Source organism: Anomaloglossus baeobatrachus, chromosome 4 (genome assembly GCF_048569485.1).
Source record: "Anomaloglossus baeobatrachus isolate aAnoBae1 chromosome 4, aAnoBae1.hap1, whole genome shotgun sequence".
Classification (NCBI taxonomy): Eukaryota; Metazoa; Chordata; class Amphibia; order Anura; family Aromobatidae; genus Anomaloglossus; species Anomaloglossus baeobatrachus.
This window is the reverse complement of record NC_134356.1, coordinates 576,382,440-576,401,531: the sequence shown is the minus strand read 5'-3', so window position 1 is coordinate 576,401,531 and position 19,092 is coordinate 576,382,440. Positions and strand designations below refer to the sequence as shown.

The 19,092-nt window shown below is 44.2% G+C and overlaps 1 protein-coding gene across 1 annotated transcript in view; it reads right to left on the bottom strand.

Moving 5' to 3' along the window:
• Positions 1–19,092, bottom strand: part of FAH (fumarylacetoacetate hydrolase) — a 69,658-nt gene that overhangs the window by 21,959 nt on the left and 28,607 nt on the right. Inside the window, exons 7-10 of the mRNA XM_075342894.1 lie at positions 15,858–15,910; positions 15,299–15,398; positions 1,008–1,138; positions 765–840 (exon numbers count right to left, since the gene is read on the bottom strand). Coding sequence (XP_075199009.1) covers positions 765–840; positions 1,008–1,138; positions 15,299–15,398; positions 15,858–15,910 — 360 coding nt within the window. The remainder of the gene's footprint in view (positions 1–764; positions 841–1,007; positions 1,139–15,298; positions 15,399–15,857; positions 15,911–19,092) is intronic.

Sequence of the window (19,092 nt, the reverse complement as noted above, 5' to 3'; positions counted from 1 at the left end):
CTGTATGTCAATGATCCCAAATGTAGGCAAAACAGTCCAGGAAGAAGCCTATTCTGGGATGGGAGTGGAACTGGATGGAGTTGTTAAAGTCTCCCAAAATTGCCAAACCAACGGTGATAATGATGGGTTTCTTAAAATTCCAGAATGACCTATTGTGATTGCCTTAACCTGGTTATTGATCTAATGCAGAGGTTCCCAACTCCAGTCCTCAAGGCACACCAACAGTGCATGTTTTCAGGATTTCTTTAGCATTGCATGGGTGTTGGATTCAGCACCTTTGCAGGTGATTAAATTATCACCTGTGCAATACTAAGGAAATCCTGAAAACATGCACTGTTGGTGTGCCTTGAGGACTGGAGTTGGGAACCTCTGATCTAATGTATATAGATAAATAATGGGATTAAGATACTTAGCAATAGTGTCTATTTTTATGGGAATAACAATAATAGCTGAAACAAATTACAATCAGGCCCAATAAGTGGACGACCCATCATTCCTGCTTACATCTCCCTTATTGCTGTTGCCATGCTTTGTAATGAGATGACTAGCACATATACAAGGTGTAAATCTTTCATTAGATGCACAGATGGGGATTAGCTCTCAATGCATAACGTCAGAGTACTTGTCTCTTCATATATCCAGAAAATTGGAAGGGAGAGAATACATACAAATGTAGACGTGCGTCCCAGAATAAACCCACTAAATCCTTCTCTCACCACCCACGTGGATCAATAACTCAGAATCATTAGTAAAATGCAATTTACCTTGAAGGCAGACAGACAAGTTAATATTGAATGTGTAATTACTCTTATCCTGGAGGTATGGCAGTGGTGCTGGATCCTGCAGGCAGATGATACGACAAAAATCAATGGATGGTGAGCAATGGGAAGCGTAGGAGAAACTGACTTACGGAGGATGTGATGGCCAAACTAGAAATTGCCTTGTTTCATTCATTATACATATTTCTATTACTTGAGCAGAGCTGGAAATCATCCACACTTACCCACCTGCACTGGATTGGGTAGCACAAAAGGCATGAGGGCTTCCATAGGTACCACCCATGGAGATATAGTGGTTGCAAAGTTTTTGCTCAAGAAAGGACCAAGAGGAACATATTCCCATTTCTGGATGTCTCTGGCTGGTTATAGGAGGACGGACAAAAAACAATTGATATTCAGTGTGATAACATTGGAAGTCAGGTCACATTTAGATAATGAATCTACACTCCTCAACATTGCAATTACAACACAAAGAAGGAAAAGTCATGGAATTACGGAAGTCACAGGATCAAAATACATTTTATCGATTAGTGATGAGCGAATATATTCCTCACTATGCGTTACTCTTATGAATATTAAATGTATTCGGGATATTCCTTACTCATCGAGCATTTTGGTATTCACCTTGTCTACTCCCGGCTAGAGTTGAGCGCGGTTCGTGGTTCGTGGTTCTCCAGTTCTAGGCTCGAGTGATTTTGGGGCATGTTCTAGATCGAACTAGAACTCGAGCTTTTTGCAAAAGCTCGATAGTTCTAGAAACGTTCGAGAACGGTTCTAGCAGCCAAAAAACAGCTAAATCATAGCTTGGTTTCTGCTGTAATAGTGTAAGTCACTCTGTGAATCAAACTATTATCACATTTCAGTGTATAGTGTGCGTGAACAGCGCCTTCAGATCACTGCTGTTTCTATAATGGCGATCGCCATTTTTTTTTTTTTTTTCTTGTCTTCCTTCCCTAAGCGCGCGCGTCTTGTGGGGCGGGCCAGCATGTCAGCCAATCACAGACACACACACAGCTAAGTGGACTTTGAGCCAGAGAAGCAACGGCATGTGTGATAGGATCTGCATGTCACATGTCCCTGCATTATAAAACCGGACATTTTCTTCACGGACGCCATTATCTGCCTTCTGCGTCTTTGGTGTCAGACATCACTGTCGCAGCTCCGTCTTGAGTCCTATCGCTGATACAGCTGTATGCGCTGCATACACAGCGTTAGACAGCTTAGGGAGAGCACTTTATAGCAGTCCTTTTAAGGGCTCAAACCGGCAGGGTCAGAGTTAAGGTGACAGGTCCTGAAAACAGCGCCAGCGTCTGTGCAGCCAAGGTCAGGGATTTCCTCCCTGCATTTCACCATTAGGAGGGAATAGAAAGGCAGGCTTCCATTCCTCTACCCAGAGCACCACAATCCTGCCACTGTACCCTCTTGTCCTCTGCACACTCCAACTCATAACTAAGCCATTATACTAGCAAACACTCAGTGTACCTAGTGGCATCCTATCTGTGGCTATTGGACTTTGCTATAGTCCCACTAGTGCAAAGACATTTGCAGAGCACGTCTGCCTGCATTGCACACTCCAACTAATTATAACTAAGCCATTATACTAGCAAACACTCAGTGTACCTAGTGGCATCCTATACGTGGCTATTGGACTTTGCTATAGTCCCACTAGTGCCAAGACATTTGCAGAGCGCATCTGCCTGCGTTGCACACTCCAACTAATTATAACTAAGCCATTATACTAGCACACACTCAGTGTACCTAGTGGCATCCTATACGTGGCTATTGGACTTTGCTATAGTCCCACTAGTGCCAAGACATTTGCAGAGCGCATCTGCCTGCGTTGCACACTCCAACTAATTATAACTAAGCCATTATACTAGCAAACACTCAGTGTACCTAGTGGCATCCTATACGTGGCTATTGGACTTTGCTTTAGTCCCACTAGTGCCAAGACATTTGCAGCACGTCTGCCTGCGTTGCACACTCCAACTAATTATAACTAAGTTACATTGTCAGGGATATTTATTCTTTATTATTCTGCTGTTAATAAAGCTAGACCACCACTGCAATCTTCACCACCTCTCAATTTTTACTACCACATTTTCAGTCCACAATCTTGTCGCAATCAACATGAGTGGCAAAATGACAGATGCTGGTGGAAAGGGGAAGAGGCGTGGTGGAAAAGGCAAAAAAGGTTTTGTCAGTGGGGAAGGTGGCAAAGCTCCATTATCATCTGCTGCAGATAGACCATCTACTAGCAAAAGTAAGATGTCTACTACTTATTGTGGACAATCCGATGTGCTCCCTTTTTTACGGACACGAACAAGAGGAACAAAGGTAGATGATGGGCAAAAAAGGAAAATGCTTGAATGGATCTCAAGTGGTCCAACAAGTGCCCTCTCAGCCACTTCAAGTACCGCATCCAAAAAACACCAGTCCTCTGAGTTGTCATCCCAATCACACTTGATTTCTCCCAGCTCTGAAGTCTCCATCAGCCCTGCACAGTATGGTGGAACTGAGATGGCTGAGTCTGCAGAGCTGTTCAGTCACACTATAGCCTGGGAATCAGAGGTCTGCTCCCAAGCTACAGTGAGTACAGAACAGGAAATGGTCTGCAGTGATGCCCAGAACCTTTGTGACTCTGATTCAGGCCGTGAGGACCAAGTTTCTGAGCATAATGTTGACCCTTTGTCACAAACTGTAACACCTGTGGTTATAGACAATGAGGAACATACTGATGAAGATGAGACGCAGATACCCGATTGGGATGACAACTTAAATATTCGGTCAGGGCAAGAAGAGGCTCGGTCTGAGGGGGAGGGGAGTGCAAACACAACAATTGATGATGACGTTCTAGATCCCACCTACTGTCAACCCCCAGTCAGGCACTCGAGGAGGTCAACAGAGGCGGTGGAGGAGGATGCAACCGACGACGAAGTTACCTTGCGCCTTCCTGGACAGAGTCGGAGCACTGGTAGCACGTCTACAACTGCATCCTCAGCCACCACTCTGCCTATGAGCATTATTCGGGGTGGATCAACAGGTCGCATGGCCTCTAAGCCTTGCCTAGCCTGGTCCTTTTTTCACATCGAAAAAGATCGCCCAACTCATGTGATATGTAACATTTGTCATGATTCTGTTAGTAGAGGTCAAAACCTCAGCAGTTTGACAACTTCTTCCATGAATCGTCACATGACTAAATATCATAAGTCCCGGTGGGAAGCTCACCGTGCTGCAATGCGGCCTAGCGGAGCGAACCATCCACCGCCCGCCCCTTCCAGTGCATCCGCGCGCTCTTCATCTTCTAGGACTGTGGGGACAGCTGTCACACCTGTTTTTCCACGCAAAACTTCCACCACTGTAACCGCAACAGGCAGTTTGCTTGTAAGGTCGTCAGTTGGTTTGGAAGGGGAAACAAGTGAGTGTGTACAGCTCTCTCAGACATCGATAGCACCAACGTTGGATGAAGGCAACATCATGTCTCCGCCTGCACTTTCCTCACAAACCTGCATTTTTCCAGGGACACCCTACTCAACACCGTCTACACACAGCAGCCAGATCTCTGTCCCTCAGATGTGGTCAAATAAAAGGCCACTTCCTCCGACCCATGACAAAGCTAAGAGGTTGACTCTATCCCTCTGTAAGCTGTTGGCTACCGAAATGCTGCCTTTCCGCCTAGTGGACACACAGGATTTTAGAGACCTTATGTCTGTCGCTGTGCCCCAGTACCAGATGCCTAGTCGCCACTACTTCTCTAAGAAAGGTGTGCCCGCGCTACACCAGCATGTCGCACACAACATCACCGCTTCCTTGAGAAACTCTGTGTGTGAACGGGTGCATTTCACCACCGATACTTGGACCAGTAAGCATGGACAGGGACGTTACATGTCGCTGACTGGGCACTGGGTAACTATGGTGATAGATGGTGAAGGGTCTGCTGCACAAGTCTTGCCGTCCCCACGACTTGTGTGTCAATCCTCTGTCTGTCCAAGTTCCGCCACTGCTTCTGCATCCTCCACCTCATCTGGGTCCTCCACCTCCGCCCCAAGCCTGCCTGGTCAGGCCACCAGCGTTCTCACTGCGCAGAAGGAATCACGCACCCCTCATTACTATGCTGGCAGCAGAGCGCAACGGCATCAGGCGGTCTTTAGCTTGACATGTCTTGGTAATAAGAGTCACACAGCTGAGGAGTTGTGGTCAGCTCTGCGGTCCGAGTTTAATAAATGGTTGTCTCCACTCAACCTGCAGCCTGGTAAGGCCGTGTGCGACAATGCTGCAAACCTGGGTGCGGCCCTTCGCCTGGGCAAGGTGACACACGTACCTTGTATGGCTCACGTGTTGAACCTTGTCGTGCAGCAATTTTTAACACACTATCCCGGCCTAGATGGCCTTCTGAACAGGGCACGAAAACTGTCTGCTCACTTCCGCCGTTCAAGCGCCGCAGCTGAGCGACTTGCATCGCTCCAGAAGTCTTTCGGCCTGCCGGTTCATCGCCTGAAATGCGATGTGGCGACACGCTGGAATTCAACTCTCCACATGTTACAGCGACTGTGGCAGCACCGCAGAGCCCTGGTGCAATACGTCATGACGTATAGCCTGGGCCAACGAGATGCAGAGGTGGGGCAGATCACCCTGATGGAGTGGTCTCAGATCAAGGACCTATGCACCCTTCTGCACAGTTTCGACATGGCGACGAATATGTTTAGCGCTGACAATGCCATTATCAGCATGACGATTCCAGTCATTTACATGCTGGAGCACACGCTAAACACTATTCGGAGTCAGGGGGTGGGACAACATGAAGGGGAGGAACTACAGGAGGATTCATATGCGCAAGGGACAACAACATCACCAAGGTCCAGACGTTCATCACCAACGCAGCAGGCATGGGACCAAGGGGGACAGGGATCGACAAGGGCGCATAGTAGCAGGCGAAATGTTGAGCAAGGTGCAGGAGAACATGAAGAAATGGAGGACGAACTGTCCATGGACATGGAAGACTCAGCGGATGAGGGAGACCTTGGTCAAATTTCAGTTGAAAGAGGTTGGGGTCAGATGTCAGAGGAAGAAAGAACGGGTAGCACCTCTATGCCACAAACACAGCGTGGACTTGGTCCGCATGGCTGCGCAAGACACATGAGTGCCTTTTTGTTGCACTACCTCCAACATGACAGTCGTATTGTCAAAATTAGAAGTGATGATGACTACTGGATTGCCACACTATTAGATCCCCGGTACAAGTCCAAATTTTGTGACATAATTCCAGCCATAGAAAGGGACGCACGTATGCAGGAGTATCAGCAGAAGCTGTTACTAGATCTTAGCTCGGCTTTTCCACCAAACAACCGTGCAGGTGCAGGGAGTGAATCTCCCAGTTGTAACTTGACAAACATGGGACGGTCTCGTCATCTTCAACAGTCTACCCGTACCAGTAGGACCGTATCTGGTGCCGGTAACAGCAATTTTATTGAATCTTTTCATAATTTTTTTAGACCCTCTTTTGCAAGGCCACCTGAGACAACAAGTCTGACACATAGTCAACGGCTGGAGAGGATGATACAGGAGTATCTCCAAATGAACATCGATGCCATGACTGTGCAACTGGAGCCTTGCTCCTTTTGGGCTTCAAACCTAGAAAAATGGCCAGAGCTCGCAACTTACGCCTTGGAGATTTTGTCGTGTCCAGCTGCCAGCGTTGTCTCTGAACGTGTATTCAGTGCTGCTGGGTGTGTGCTGACAGATAAGCGCACGCGTCTGTCCAGTGACAATGTGGACAGACTGACGTTCATCAAAATGAACAAGTCATGGATCCAGAAGGAATTTACTACCCCTGTGTCATCCTGGGGAGAGTAAATGCTTGTTGATTTGGAATGTGCTTGATGCAAATCAAAACATCCTGTTTGCAACTAGGGCACAAGTGCTGCCACTGAATGGGTGGGTGTGTGGGGCCCAATTTTTGGAAAAAAAGGGAGACTCCGCTTGGAGTAACCCTTGCTTACATTGTTTTTAAAAGAAGCCAAGATGAACAGAGCTGGGATCAGGAAAGACTTTGCTACCTACCCTGGTGTCATCCTGGGGACGGTTAATTATGGCGTATTTTTGAATGTGCTTGATGCAAATCTAGCTGTGAAGTGTACAACTGGGGCACAACTGCTGCCACTGAATGGGTGGGTGTGTGGGGCCCAATTTTTGGAAAAAAAGGGAGACTCCGCTTGGAGTAACCCTTGCTTGCTGTGTTTTTAAAAGAAGCCAAGATGAACAGAGCTGGGATCAGGAAAGACTTTGCTACCTACCCCGGTGTCATCCTGGGGACGGATAAGAATGACGTATTTTTGAATGTGCTTGATGCAAATCTAGCTGTGAAGTGTACAACTGGGGCACAACTGCTGCCACTGAATGGGTGGGTGTGTGGGGCCCAATTTTTGGAAAAAAAGGGAGACTCCGCTTGGAGTAACCCTTGCTTACATTGTTTTTAAAAGAAGCCAAGATGAACAAGTCATGGGTCAGCAAAGACTTTGCTACCTACCCCGGTGTCATCCTGGGGATGGATAAGAATGGCGTATTTTTGAATGTGCTTGATGCAAATGTAGCTGTGAAGTGTACAACTAGGGCACAACTGCTGCCACTGAAGGGGTGGGTGTGTGTGGGGCCCAATTTTTGGAAAAAAGGGAGACTCCGCTTGGAGTAACCCTTGCTTGATGTGTTTTTAAAAGAAGCCAAGATGAACAGAGCTGGGATCAGGAAAGACTTTGCTACCTACCCCGGTGTCATCCTGGGGACGGATAAGAATGGCGTATTTTTGAATGTGCTTGATGCAAATGTAGCTGTGAAGTGTACAACTAGGGCACAACTGCTGCCACTGAAGGGGTGGGTGTGTGTGGGGCCCAATTTTTGGAAAAAAGGGAGACTCCGCTTGGAGTAACCCTTGCTTGATGTGTTTTTAAAAGAAGCCAAGATGAACAGAGCTGGGATCAGGAAAGACTTTGCTACCTACCCCGGTGTCATCCTGGGGACGGATAAGAATGACGTATTTTTGAATGTGCTTGATGCAAATCTAGCTGTGAAGTGTACAACTGGGGCACAACTGCTGCCACTGAATGGGTGGGTGTGTGGGGCCCAATTTTTGGAAAAAAAGGGAGACTCCGCTTGGAGTAACCCTTGCTTGATGTGTTTTTAAAAGAAGCCAAGATGAACAGAGCTGGGATCAGGAAAGACTTTGCTACCTACCCCGGTGTCATCCTGGGGACGGATAAGAATGGCGTATTTTTGAATGTGCTTGATGCAAATGTAGCTGTGAAGTGTACAACTAGGGCACAACTGCTGCCACTGAAGGGGTGGGTGTGTGTGGGGCCCAATTTTTGGAAAAAAGGGAGACTCCGCTTGGAGTAACCCTTGCTTACATTGTTTTTAAAAGAAGCCAAGATGAACAGAGCTGGGATCAGGAAAGACTTTGCTACCTACCCCGGTGTCATCCTGGGGACGGATAAGAATGACGTATTTTTGAATGTGCTTGATGCAAATGTAGCTGTGAAGTGTACAACTAGGGCACAACTGCTGCCACTGAAGGGGTGGGTGTGTGTGGGGCCCAATTTTTGGAAAAAAGGGAGACTCCGCTTGGAGTAACCCTTGATTGCTGTGTTTTTTATAAATGATCCAAGCTGCACAGAGCTGGGATCAGGAAAGACTTAGCTACCTACCCTGGTGTCATCCTGGGGACGGTTAATTATGGCGTATTTTTGAATGTGCTTGATGCAAATCTAGCTGTGAAGTGTGCAACTGGGGCACAAGTGCTACCACTGAAGGGGTGGGTGTGTGTGTGGCCCAATTTTTGGAAAAAAGGGAGACTCCGCTTGGAGTCACCTTGCGGTGTTTTACATGATTTTAGAAGGGCGTGCCATGCCTATATCTGTGTGTCCTCCTCTTTTTCCTTGTCCAGCTGTTTTGTTTTCGCATGAGTATATGTCCTTGTCACTTTCCAATGTGTTTGAGTTGTTTGTCACCTTTAGGACACCTTTGAGGGTGTTTTCTAGGTGTTTTTCTGTGTTTGTGATTGCCTGCCATTGTTTCCTATGCAGTTCGAGTTCGGTTCGTCGAACGTTCGACGAACCGAACTCGAACGGGAGGTCCGTTCGGCGAACCAACCTCGAGCCGAACCGCGACCGGTTCGCTCATCTCTACTCCCGGCATGTTTGGCACCTGATTTTCAGCCACTAGACATGCCAGGATTGCTTGCCAATCACAGTAATATCATAGCCATCTTTTCTACTGGCATTTCTGGGATTGGCAGGCACAGTGGATAAAAAAAAAAAAAAAATGATGTGCAATGATTAAAGCAGGAGAATTATACTTATCAAGTTTCCCCTCAGCGGTCACACTGCTTCCTGGTCCGATCATTAAACCTTATAAATATTCACTACTTCCACTGCCCACCCTCTGTAACAATGTCTGTGATTGGTTGCAGTCCTGTTTCTCCCGCCCACCCTCTGTGATTGGTTGACCTCACACTAGCTATCTGGTTCCTGGAGTGGAGTGTAAAAAAAAAAAAAAACCAAAAAAAAACTGGGGAATACATGGCATACAGTCCCCCATATTTTGATTCCCAGCACAGATACAGCAGACAGCTGGAGGCTGCAGCCCCAGCTGTGTGCTTTATTATGGTTGTGTATTAAAATACAAGGAACCCTAAGCTATAGCCGCACCAGAGTTGGTGCATCCATTAGGTGCGCATATCCTGGTACTTACCCGGCTGATCACGAATGCCCTGCAGAGGTGGCAATCAGGGTAAAACAGTATAAGGGTTAAATGACAGCTGTGATTTGTCAAAGAAATCACAGCTGTCATCAACCTCGAGGTTAGTAATTGAGAGGGGTCTATGAGACATCCCCCCATTACTAATCATGTAGGTAAATTTCTCCTAGCTATTAACCCCCATAACACCCCTGTAGGTCCGATGTAATCTACACGAGGTCCTACGATGATCCCGCCTCTGCTGCATCCTGAAGTCACAGTGCGGGGTCACATTAGAAAACGTGAACACTCACTGCAGAGTCAGACACTCTGATGGAGCCGCATCTGTGAGCGGTGACATCAGTAAGTTCATCTGAGGTCACAGCTGGGGTTTCCATGGTACTGTCACATAGATCATGAGGTTTCGGTGAATTTTTTTGCCAGAAGATGCAGATTTGGTGCAGAAATGTTTGCAATGAAATACTGAACGTGTGCACATAGCCTAATCTGGTAATATGGCATTCAGTTCAATGACTTTACTTGAGGTGAGGTCACTGAGTTCATTGAGTTCACCTGAGGTCAGCTCACCTGAAGTCACAGCTGGGGTACCATAGGAAGCCTAGCTCTGGCCTCATGTGAACTCACTGATGTCCTGTATGTGTGTGTGTGTTTTTTAACTGTACACTTACTGAGTTAGTAATGGGGGTGTCTGATAGATGCCTCTCCATTACTAACTAACCCCTGAGTTTGATGCCAGCTGTCAATTCAAAGCTGACATCAAGCCCCAAAAGTATTACCCCAATTGCCATCACACCTGGACAATTGGGAAGAATCAGGCAGAGTACTGGAATTGGCGCATCTAATGTATGCACCACTATGCAGGCAGATGCTAGCTGCTATTTTTAGGCTGAGAAGAGCCCAATAACCATAGACCTTCCCAGCCTGATAATACCAGGCCCCAGCTGTCTGCTTTACCTTGGATGATTATCAAAAGTAGGGGGAGCCCCACGTCATTTCTTTTATTTATTTATTTTGTTAACATCAGCGTACAGGCATCTTCCCCACACCGAAAAGCTTGTTGATTGGCTGTGCTGAAGCCTCTCAACAAACTTAATTCAGCACTCAAACACAGAGTTCGATGTGTCCGGTACAAACGCTGAACTTTACAATTCGGGTTCGCTCATTCTTATCTAAAAGTAATTTCACATTTTTCGCAACATTTGTGTTATTTGTACGTTCAAGTTTGCGGTGCCCAGTACAAACACTGAACTTTACATTTTGGGTTCGCTCATCCCTATCCAAAAGTAATTTCACATTTTTCGCAGCTTTTGAGTTATTTGTACTGAACCAAGTACCCTTAAGCTTGTCAGGTTTTTTGACATACACCACTCCCAAAGTTGGTGAGGATTGGTGTTTTGTACATAAATGACTGATGTGATTTTTAAAGCTGTTTGTGATTTCTACATGTATATTTATTGCATCTTAAACTATTTTTTAATGACAGGTAAGCTTGTCACTTACTGCAGCTTTTCCTCAGTCTCAGTCAGTGATAACTAGTGTATATGAAGAGAAGGGCTGCACACCAGCGACAGTGCCAAGGGAATAAATGTAAAGCAGAAACTGCTATGTGACTACTGACATGAAAAATACAATGGCTATATGTAAGAGTGAAAATATGACAATGGTATCTGCATAACTGCTATGAACTTTAAGAATAAAGAGAAATTTAGCTATTGAATTGATCAATACAACAGAGCCCCAACACCTCGTCACGGTATTCTCTTACATTGGGGTCCCTAGCTAATGTGACCTCTCTTGCAGTTAAAAAAACACCGTGTATGGGAAGCTGAGACCCAGGCTATATATGTATAATGTGGACTGGCAATAGGTGTGGGTGGGGTCGGGTTCACAAACGAAAGACTACAAACTAACTCTTTATATAGTGAAGTTTTTTGCTGGGTTTTGCACTCAGTAAACACTTAGCATGGTGTTCCAAACGTTATTTCTTAATTAGTTTGTAATCTTTCATTTGTTAACCCGACCCCACACCTATTGCCAGTCCACATTATACATATATAGCCTGGGTCTCAGCTTCCCATACACGGTAGGTTTTTTAACTGCAAGAGAGGACACACATTAGCAAGGGACCCCTATGTAGGAGAATACCGTGACGAGGTGTTGGGGCTCTGTTGTATTGATCAGTTCAATAGCTAAATTTCGCTTTATTTTTAAAGTGCACAGCAGTTATGGAGATACCATTGTCATATTTTAATTTTTACATATAGCTATTGTATTTTTCATGTCTGTATTCACAGTTTCTGCCTTACATTTATTCCCCTTGCACTGTCACTGGTGTGCAGCCCTTCTCTTTATATAGTGAAGTTTTTTGGGGGGGTTTTGTACCCAGTTCAGACTTAGCATGGTGTTCCAAACGTTATTTCTTAATTAGTGATAACTAGTGTGTCAGAGGCACAGGTACATATTTATTCCTAGAATTTAACAAATTGTCAATGGGTGTTGCCACTTAGGAAGGGGGGGGGGGGGATTGGTTTGTCCCCACACAGTCTGACATTGTCCAAGAGCTGGCAGTGTCAGACTGAGTAGGGACACATCCCTTTGACAAGGGAAATAGTAACACCTAGCTGTTGATATATTCATACGTTCCTTAGAGGAATGCAGAGTTCTAAATAAACATTATGCAGCATTACAAATATTACTACATGGAAAGCTGAGGAATTACTTAGACTTCTGAGTAGTGGTGACCGGTAATTTTTATGGTGTATTATTACTTCCGAGGTGCTACATTAGCAGACTTAAGGCCCCATTACACGCTACGATTTATCTAATGATCTCATGAGCGACGTGACACGCCCAGATCGTAGTTACGATTTGCCGAAATCTCACATAGGTCGTTTATTAGCGGTCACACGTAACGATCGCTCAAGCGACACAAAATCGGTCAGCGATATTTTGTTTGACCAAGGCGGTCGTGTAGCTGTTGTTCGTCGTTTGCAGGGTGTCAAACGTATCAATATGTCTGCTGCGATGCAAACGACGAACAATATTTTGAAAATGAACGACGTGTTAGCGATCAACGATTTTCAACCTATTCGCGATCGTTCGGAGTCGCACATAGCTGTCACACGCAACGACGTCGCTAACGATGCCGGATGTGCGTCACGGAAACAGTGACCCCAACGACATATCAGATAAATCGTAGCGTGTAACGCCGGCTTAAGTTCACACTTGTGTTTAGATATTCTGTCTGTTCAGTTGTTTGTAAAAGACAAAAACGGATCGATCCATTGCGGTTTAGTTTCGGTTATGTGGCTGTTTTGAAATTAAAGAAAAAGTTCTGCTTGATGGACTCTCTCAATTCTAAAATCTCACATAATGAAATCCGGATGCCCCCCCCCCCCTAAAAAAAAAAAAAATCCCAAAAAAAAAAAAAATCAATGGGGTCCCTCTGCTTCCAGAATGTTAAAACGCTATAGGTGAATACAGTCTAAGCAAGTCACTATAGTATTGTTTTTAATTGTAGCATTAAAAATTCTATTAACAGCCGTAAACTAGGAAGCCCGTAATGCAGTTTTCTATATCATAATAAAGTTAGTTTTAAAGTTAAGTTAAAGTTCAGATCAATGATTACAATGTTAGTGACTTTGCACAGCGCTCTCCTTCCATCAGCACTTTTACATTATACAGAGGTCACACAGCGCCACCTATTGGTTGTAATAAAGTTAAGACCAACATCAGAAAATATTTTCTTCATGTTTAACAAAAACAATTTAAATGTAGATAAGATGTCATCTAAATCAGGGAAATAATCTCTGAATTAATGCTTAGTGTTAAAACCAATTCTCAGTCCTGATACAATCTACATAGATTCCAGTATAACAACGTCACTATGCGGTAAGATTTTCAAAGAATTATTTCTAAGAGCTCACAGCAGATTTTATATATTTAAAGTATATTCGGACACAATGAGCATTAAACACTGTTCACATTTATATTGTGCTATTTCCAATAGGGATCTAGTTTTCTTGGCAGCAATAAATAGTGCAGTCTACATTGTGTCCTGCTGACAAATATACCAGGAGGTTAACGGCCTACTGGGTGTCGAATGTATGATTTGCACATGGGGCACATTTTTATGCCAGACGGACTATGTCGAGTAAGGCTCATAAAAAAGATTTGATATTGACTTTTAGGATTGCTACTTCCAGTAGGTGGCGCTAGAGTTCAATCTCTTCTCTGAAAAGGCAATTTGCATATCGGATTTCCCAGAGAATGGCATGACCTACAAGTCTCCTTACACACTGGGCTTTCAGGCATGTCACTCTCCACTAGAAGAGACGTTAGCTCTTAGACCCAAAGTCAATTTTGGCAGATTTCACCCTGTACATTTTAATAGGTGAAATATCTTCTCTCTTTCCCGGTCATTAGAAATATTTAATTCAAAAGCTGCTTAATGAAGTGTTTTGATAAACTAAGGACCTGTGGACACATGGTTAGAATTGCTGATTCTCAAGTCATTAAAAGGAACCTTTCATGTGCAAAAATGCTATTAAACTGCAGATATGGGGTTAATCTGCAGGTTAATACCATAGTCAACCTGCCCAGCACTTGCATATTGAAACCTGCTGTTGTGGGGAAATGAACTTTAATCCTCCCAACAGCATTCACGTTCTAGTCATGGGGTCGGCGTCAGCACAGGTTCAGTCACACACTATGTATTCTAGGGGGTGCGGTTACAGCAGTTGCTTTCTATACTCAGTGACTGAACTCACGCCAGTGTCACCCTCTGACTGAAACCCAAATGCTGCTGGGAGGATTAAAGTCCTTTTCCTCCTGGCAGCAGCTTTCAATGGGAAGGTTTGAAATGCTATTATCCTGCAGACTAACCCCATACCTGCAGGTTAATAGTGTTTTTGCATATGACAGGTTCCCTTTATAGGGCGTTTCACTACTATTTGACCCCATTTAATATGTCCTAACTCTTCTTAACAATCAGATTTCTAAAATACTTTAACTGTGCTTCTTCTATAAGCATATCCCGATGTGGGTCACATAAGCCTATGTTCGACATGTAGGCACTGCTTCCTTTCTGTTACTTCTGATATGAATTGGACATATTGACAAGATGACGTCACAGATGGGGGCAGAGCTGCGTTTCAGTGATTGACAGGGGGTCCTAAAATGCTTCGATCACTCTCCTCTGCACTGATCCTGACGATACTTTGGAGTGCCGGACCCTTCAGCTGACAGGCACTGCTTGTCATTAGGAAGCTTCATGCAGTACTCGTCAATTGAAGGGGTCGGGGCACGAGCTCCAAAGCATCGGCGGGATTGTTGTAGAGGACAATGAAGAAGAACATCTCAGCTTGCAGATGTGTGGGGCAGACTGACTAGTGATGCTTTGGAGCCCAGGCCAACTCAATTCACGAATACTGTGATATGCTTGTAACCATAAAACTTGTGCCTTCATTGAGAGTCTGTAACCGCTCCCCTTGCCTGCCTCATATGGAGTAATCAATGGCCATTATTTGTGTAATGTGCAATAGCAACACAGCACAAGTACAGACAGATACAATGTAATTAGCCTTAGCAGTTGCCTTATTCAGTGATCACCGATATAAGGGTCCCCATTTATGGCCACCGAAAGGCAGAGGTTGAGTTGACAAAGAAGAATTCAGTTCCCACACAAGTGAATATTCCATCATCTTTTCATTTTTAGAACTTATCTCCCTGATTAGAAGTGTCTATAATAAACATGGCTCCCGAATTCTTACCACTCCAATCATTCATTAGTACCATGCCAAAGATGTGCTCATCAGCTTTCTGAATGGGGATCGGTTTTCCTAAATCATTTCCAGGACCCACAAAGAAAGCCTGTGAAGAAGAACCGGAGAATTGCTCCTGATTAATAGATATTTTCACAAATTACAGACTAGGTGTTTTCAAGACTTCTGATTTTCAGATTGGGATTTCTATGCAAAATTTAGAAATGGAAAAAGTTACGAAAACGTCTCTATGACCCAGTACAGAGCGATGCTGCAATATACAGATGTGGCAGATTGGTGCCTTAGATGGACACCAGCATTTCAATGCATCATTTCTCAGTGCGCATTTTATATTTTGACATTGTATATTCCATAGTTTATCAAACTGAATATCTCTACTATTCTACTCTACTATTAATTAGACTTCACAGAAATAAAACAGGCGCTACAAGAAGAGCTATAGGATAAGAGGGGCCCATATATACTTCTTTAACGAAAGCGCTATAATGTCTGTGTCCACTCCTTAAGTTATTACAGTATTAGATAAATACTAAAGACAGCTGCTCACCATTTCTAGCTCAATGTCCAAAAGTTTGCTGACATCAAAAATTGGTGGTTTGTCTAGAAAAAGAAATTAAAAAAAAATAAAAATAAAAATATGAACAACTTCTAAGAAAAAAAAAAAAAGTATAAAATCAAAATAATTAAAAATTACAAGTTGCCTAATAATTGTGCCCTCGGTGTACAGATGTGAAATATATTTTACAATACTGTAAGTTCATTAGAAAATGTTGTCCACTCTGGTTATTTAATCGAAAATTTCCCTGAAATGGACTCTCGGGAACGAGCCAATTATAGAAATGCCAATTTGCGTCAGTGTTAAATTGTTCGGATAATCTCCAGCAAATATTTGGATTGTTTGGAAATCAATGGGCTGTCTATTGGAGTTGGTGCAAATTGAATACCAGGACATGGTCCAATGGCCAGGTCAGTAATTTATTGCTGTTGGACTGGTTCTCTGGGAGTCGCTATCCATTTCCCATGAGCCACAGTTTCTCTCTTGATTTGACGGCTTGGCGCAACTTCATCATTGAAGTATGATATGTGGTATCGAGCTATACCCATTCATTTAAAAAAATAATAAGACAATACTAAGGACCAGGGGGCATACACTGCGAGTGGAAGAAAAGTGATTCCGGCAGCTAAATAGGAAAGGGTTCTTTACAGTTAGAGCAGTCAGACTGTGGAATGCCGACCACAAGAGGTAGTAATGGCAGATACTATAACAGCTTTTAAAAAAGGGCTGGATGATTTTCTCAGTATACACAACATTGTTGGTTATAAGTGACTTAAGCCCGCTTTACACGCTGCAATGTATCTTACAATGTGTCGGCGGGGTCACGTCGTAAGTGACGCACATCCGGCATCATAAGGTACATTGCAGTGTGTGATAGTTACATCTGATTACGATTGAACGGTAAAATGTTCATCGCATACACATCATACCTTTGTCTAGAATTGCACATCAGATTGTTCATTGTACCCGGGGTAGCACACATCGCAGTGTGTGACACCCCGGGAACGATGAACAGATCTTACCAGCGTCCTGTGGCTCCCGGCCCCCAATGCGGAAGGAAGGAGGTGGGCGGGATGTTTACATCCCGCTCAGCTCCGCCCCTCCGCTTCTATTGGCCGGCTGCCGCGTGACGTCGATGTGACGCCGAACGTCCCTCCCACTCCAGGAAGTGGACGTTTGCCGCCCACAGCGAGGTCGTATAGACGGGTAAGTACGTGTGTCGGGGGTTAATCGTTTGTGCGGCATGTTAAACAAATTGAACGTGCCGCACATACGATGAGGGCGTTGCAAATCGCATACGATATCGTATGCGAAATTGCAACGTGTAAAGCAGGCTTTAGGGACAAAATGTAGAATTGGTGGAGGAAGGCTGAACTTAGGTTTTTCAACCTAAGTAACTATGTACCTATGATGCCAAGAGGCAGTAGGCGCTTCTCAGGGCACCAGTCTGACCACCAAAGATTATTGACTTGTCAATTGGAACTGTTCTGGCGAACCATTTCACACCAATTGAACTGTCTATGTAATGTATGGAACAACCTGTGGCTATAAGGAGCTCAATAGAGTCTTACTGATGTATAATCTGGTGACTTTTTAAAGGAAAACCGCTCACCTGGATTAGTTGTGTGTCTCACAACCAATATAGAAACGTATAACAGCTGCAGCCGATCCGACGTGCCAAAGGCAGAGGCAAAACAAAAACAGGATAATTGTGGTGTACTCCACGCTGCTGTACAAAGAATCACCCCAAGTAATAAAGCAATGTGGATGGTTTATTCTAGAGCTAGCCCTTCTTCCTCAGGAAAATCCACCAAATTGGTGGATTGGTGGATTGATGGATTTTCTGAGGAAGAAGAGGGGATATCTCTTCGAAACGCATAGAATAAACCACCCACATTGCTTTATTACTTGGAGTGATTCTTTGTACAGCAGCGTGGAGTACACCACAATTATCCGTTTTTTTGTTTTATGTAATGTATGAGCAGCTTTTCTATTGGGAGGGATGCTCTTTATAGCCATTCTTGCTAGTATGAAGGAAACTTAAAGGGGTTGTCCACTACTAGAACAACCCCTTCTGATTCCACATATTTCCCCAAGGCAAAATAAAAAAAGCCTATGCTCACCTTCGTGGTCAGTGCAGTTCCAATGTTGCTGGGACTCACCTGAATGTAAACGACACGCGAGCCCCACGTACAATCAGCACTGGCTTCCCTCTCCGCCTTTGGACACAGGAGCAATCAACAGGAAGCAAGTGGCAGCCGCAGTGCTCACTTCCTGTTGATTAACTTTTTGTCCGAATGCGGGGAGAGAGAAGCCAGAGCTGATTGGATACGGGGCTTACATGACGTTTCAATGTCATGAGTCCCGGGATTGTGATCCCCGGCATTGCTGGAACCACACCAGTGAGATAGGCAAGTATAAGCTTTACTATTTTACCTGGGAGAAACGTGGAATCAGAAGGAGTTGATCGAGTAGTGGATAACCCCTTTAAGAACAGGAGGCGCCTTTTAACATTAACTGGCAGAGAATTTTCTTTTACATCAATTATTGTAAGAATACTCAGACTCATTTTTTGTACCCACTATCTGCCCACCACTTAGATTGTCTAAAATAAAAGAGATGACAAATGGCAGCTGTTCTTTCATGCTTTTCAATGAAGGAAACAGAACAGACTTCTCTACTTCTTGCTTCTTTATGAGTTTCTTGCTGGAAGAGTCACACAACAAAAGCTACACTATTAGATTGCAAACAATGGTGCATAATTATTCCCAATTGACATCGCAACTACATTAACCTACGTTATATCAGTATTATCAAAAAAGAGAGAGAAATTGGTGCATTTTTTTCATCAATGATGTATTCTGACCTTCAAAGACAATAAGGAGAAAAAAAACTTTGACAACTTTTTTTTATTTTATTTTTTTTAAACTACTTTTGTTCTTTATTTGCAAAGCAGTGGCAACTTATTATTAAGCTAGGATCACACGGCCGTATTTTCTCCATCCGAGAAAAACAGTCCAGTTACGTTAATCAGACTCTGATAGGAATTTGATAAACCTATAAGGCTGCTTTCACACATCCGGTTTTTCCTTTGCGGCACAATACGGCACTTTGCAGGAAAAACGCAACCGTTTTTTTTGCTGTCGGTTGCGTTTTTCCTGCATAGACTTAGTGTTGCATTGTGCCGCATGGCCTTGCGTCTCGTCCGTTTTTTGCCGCATGCGGC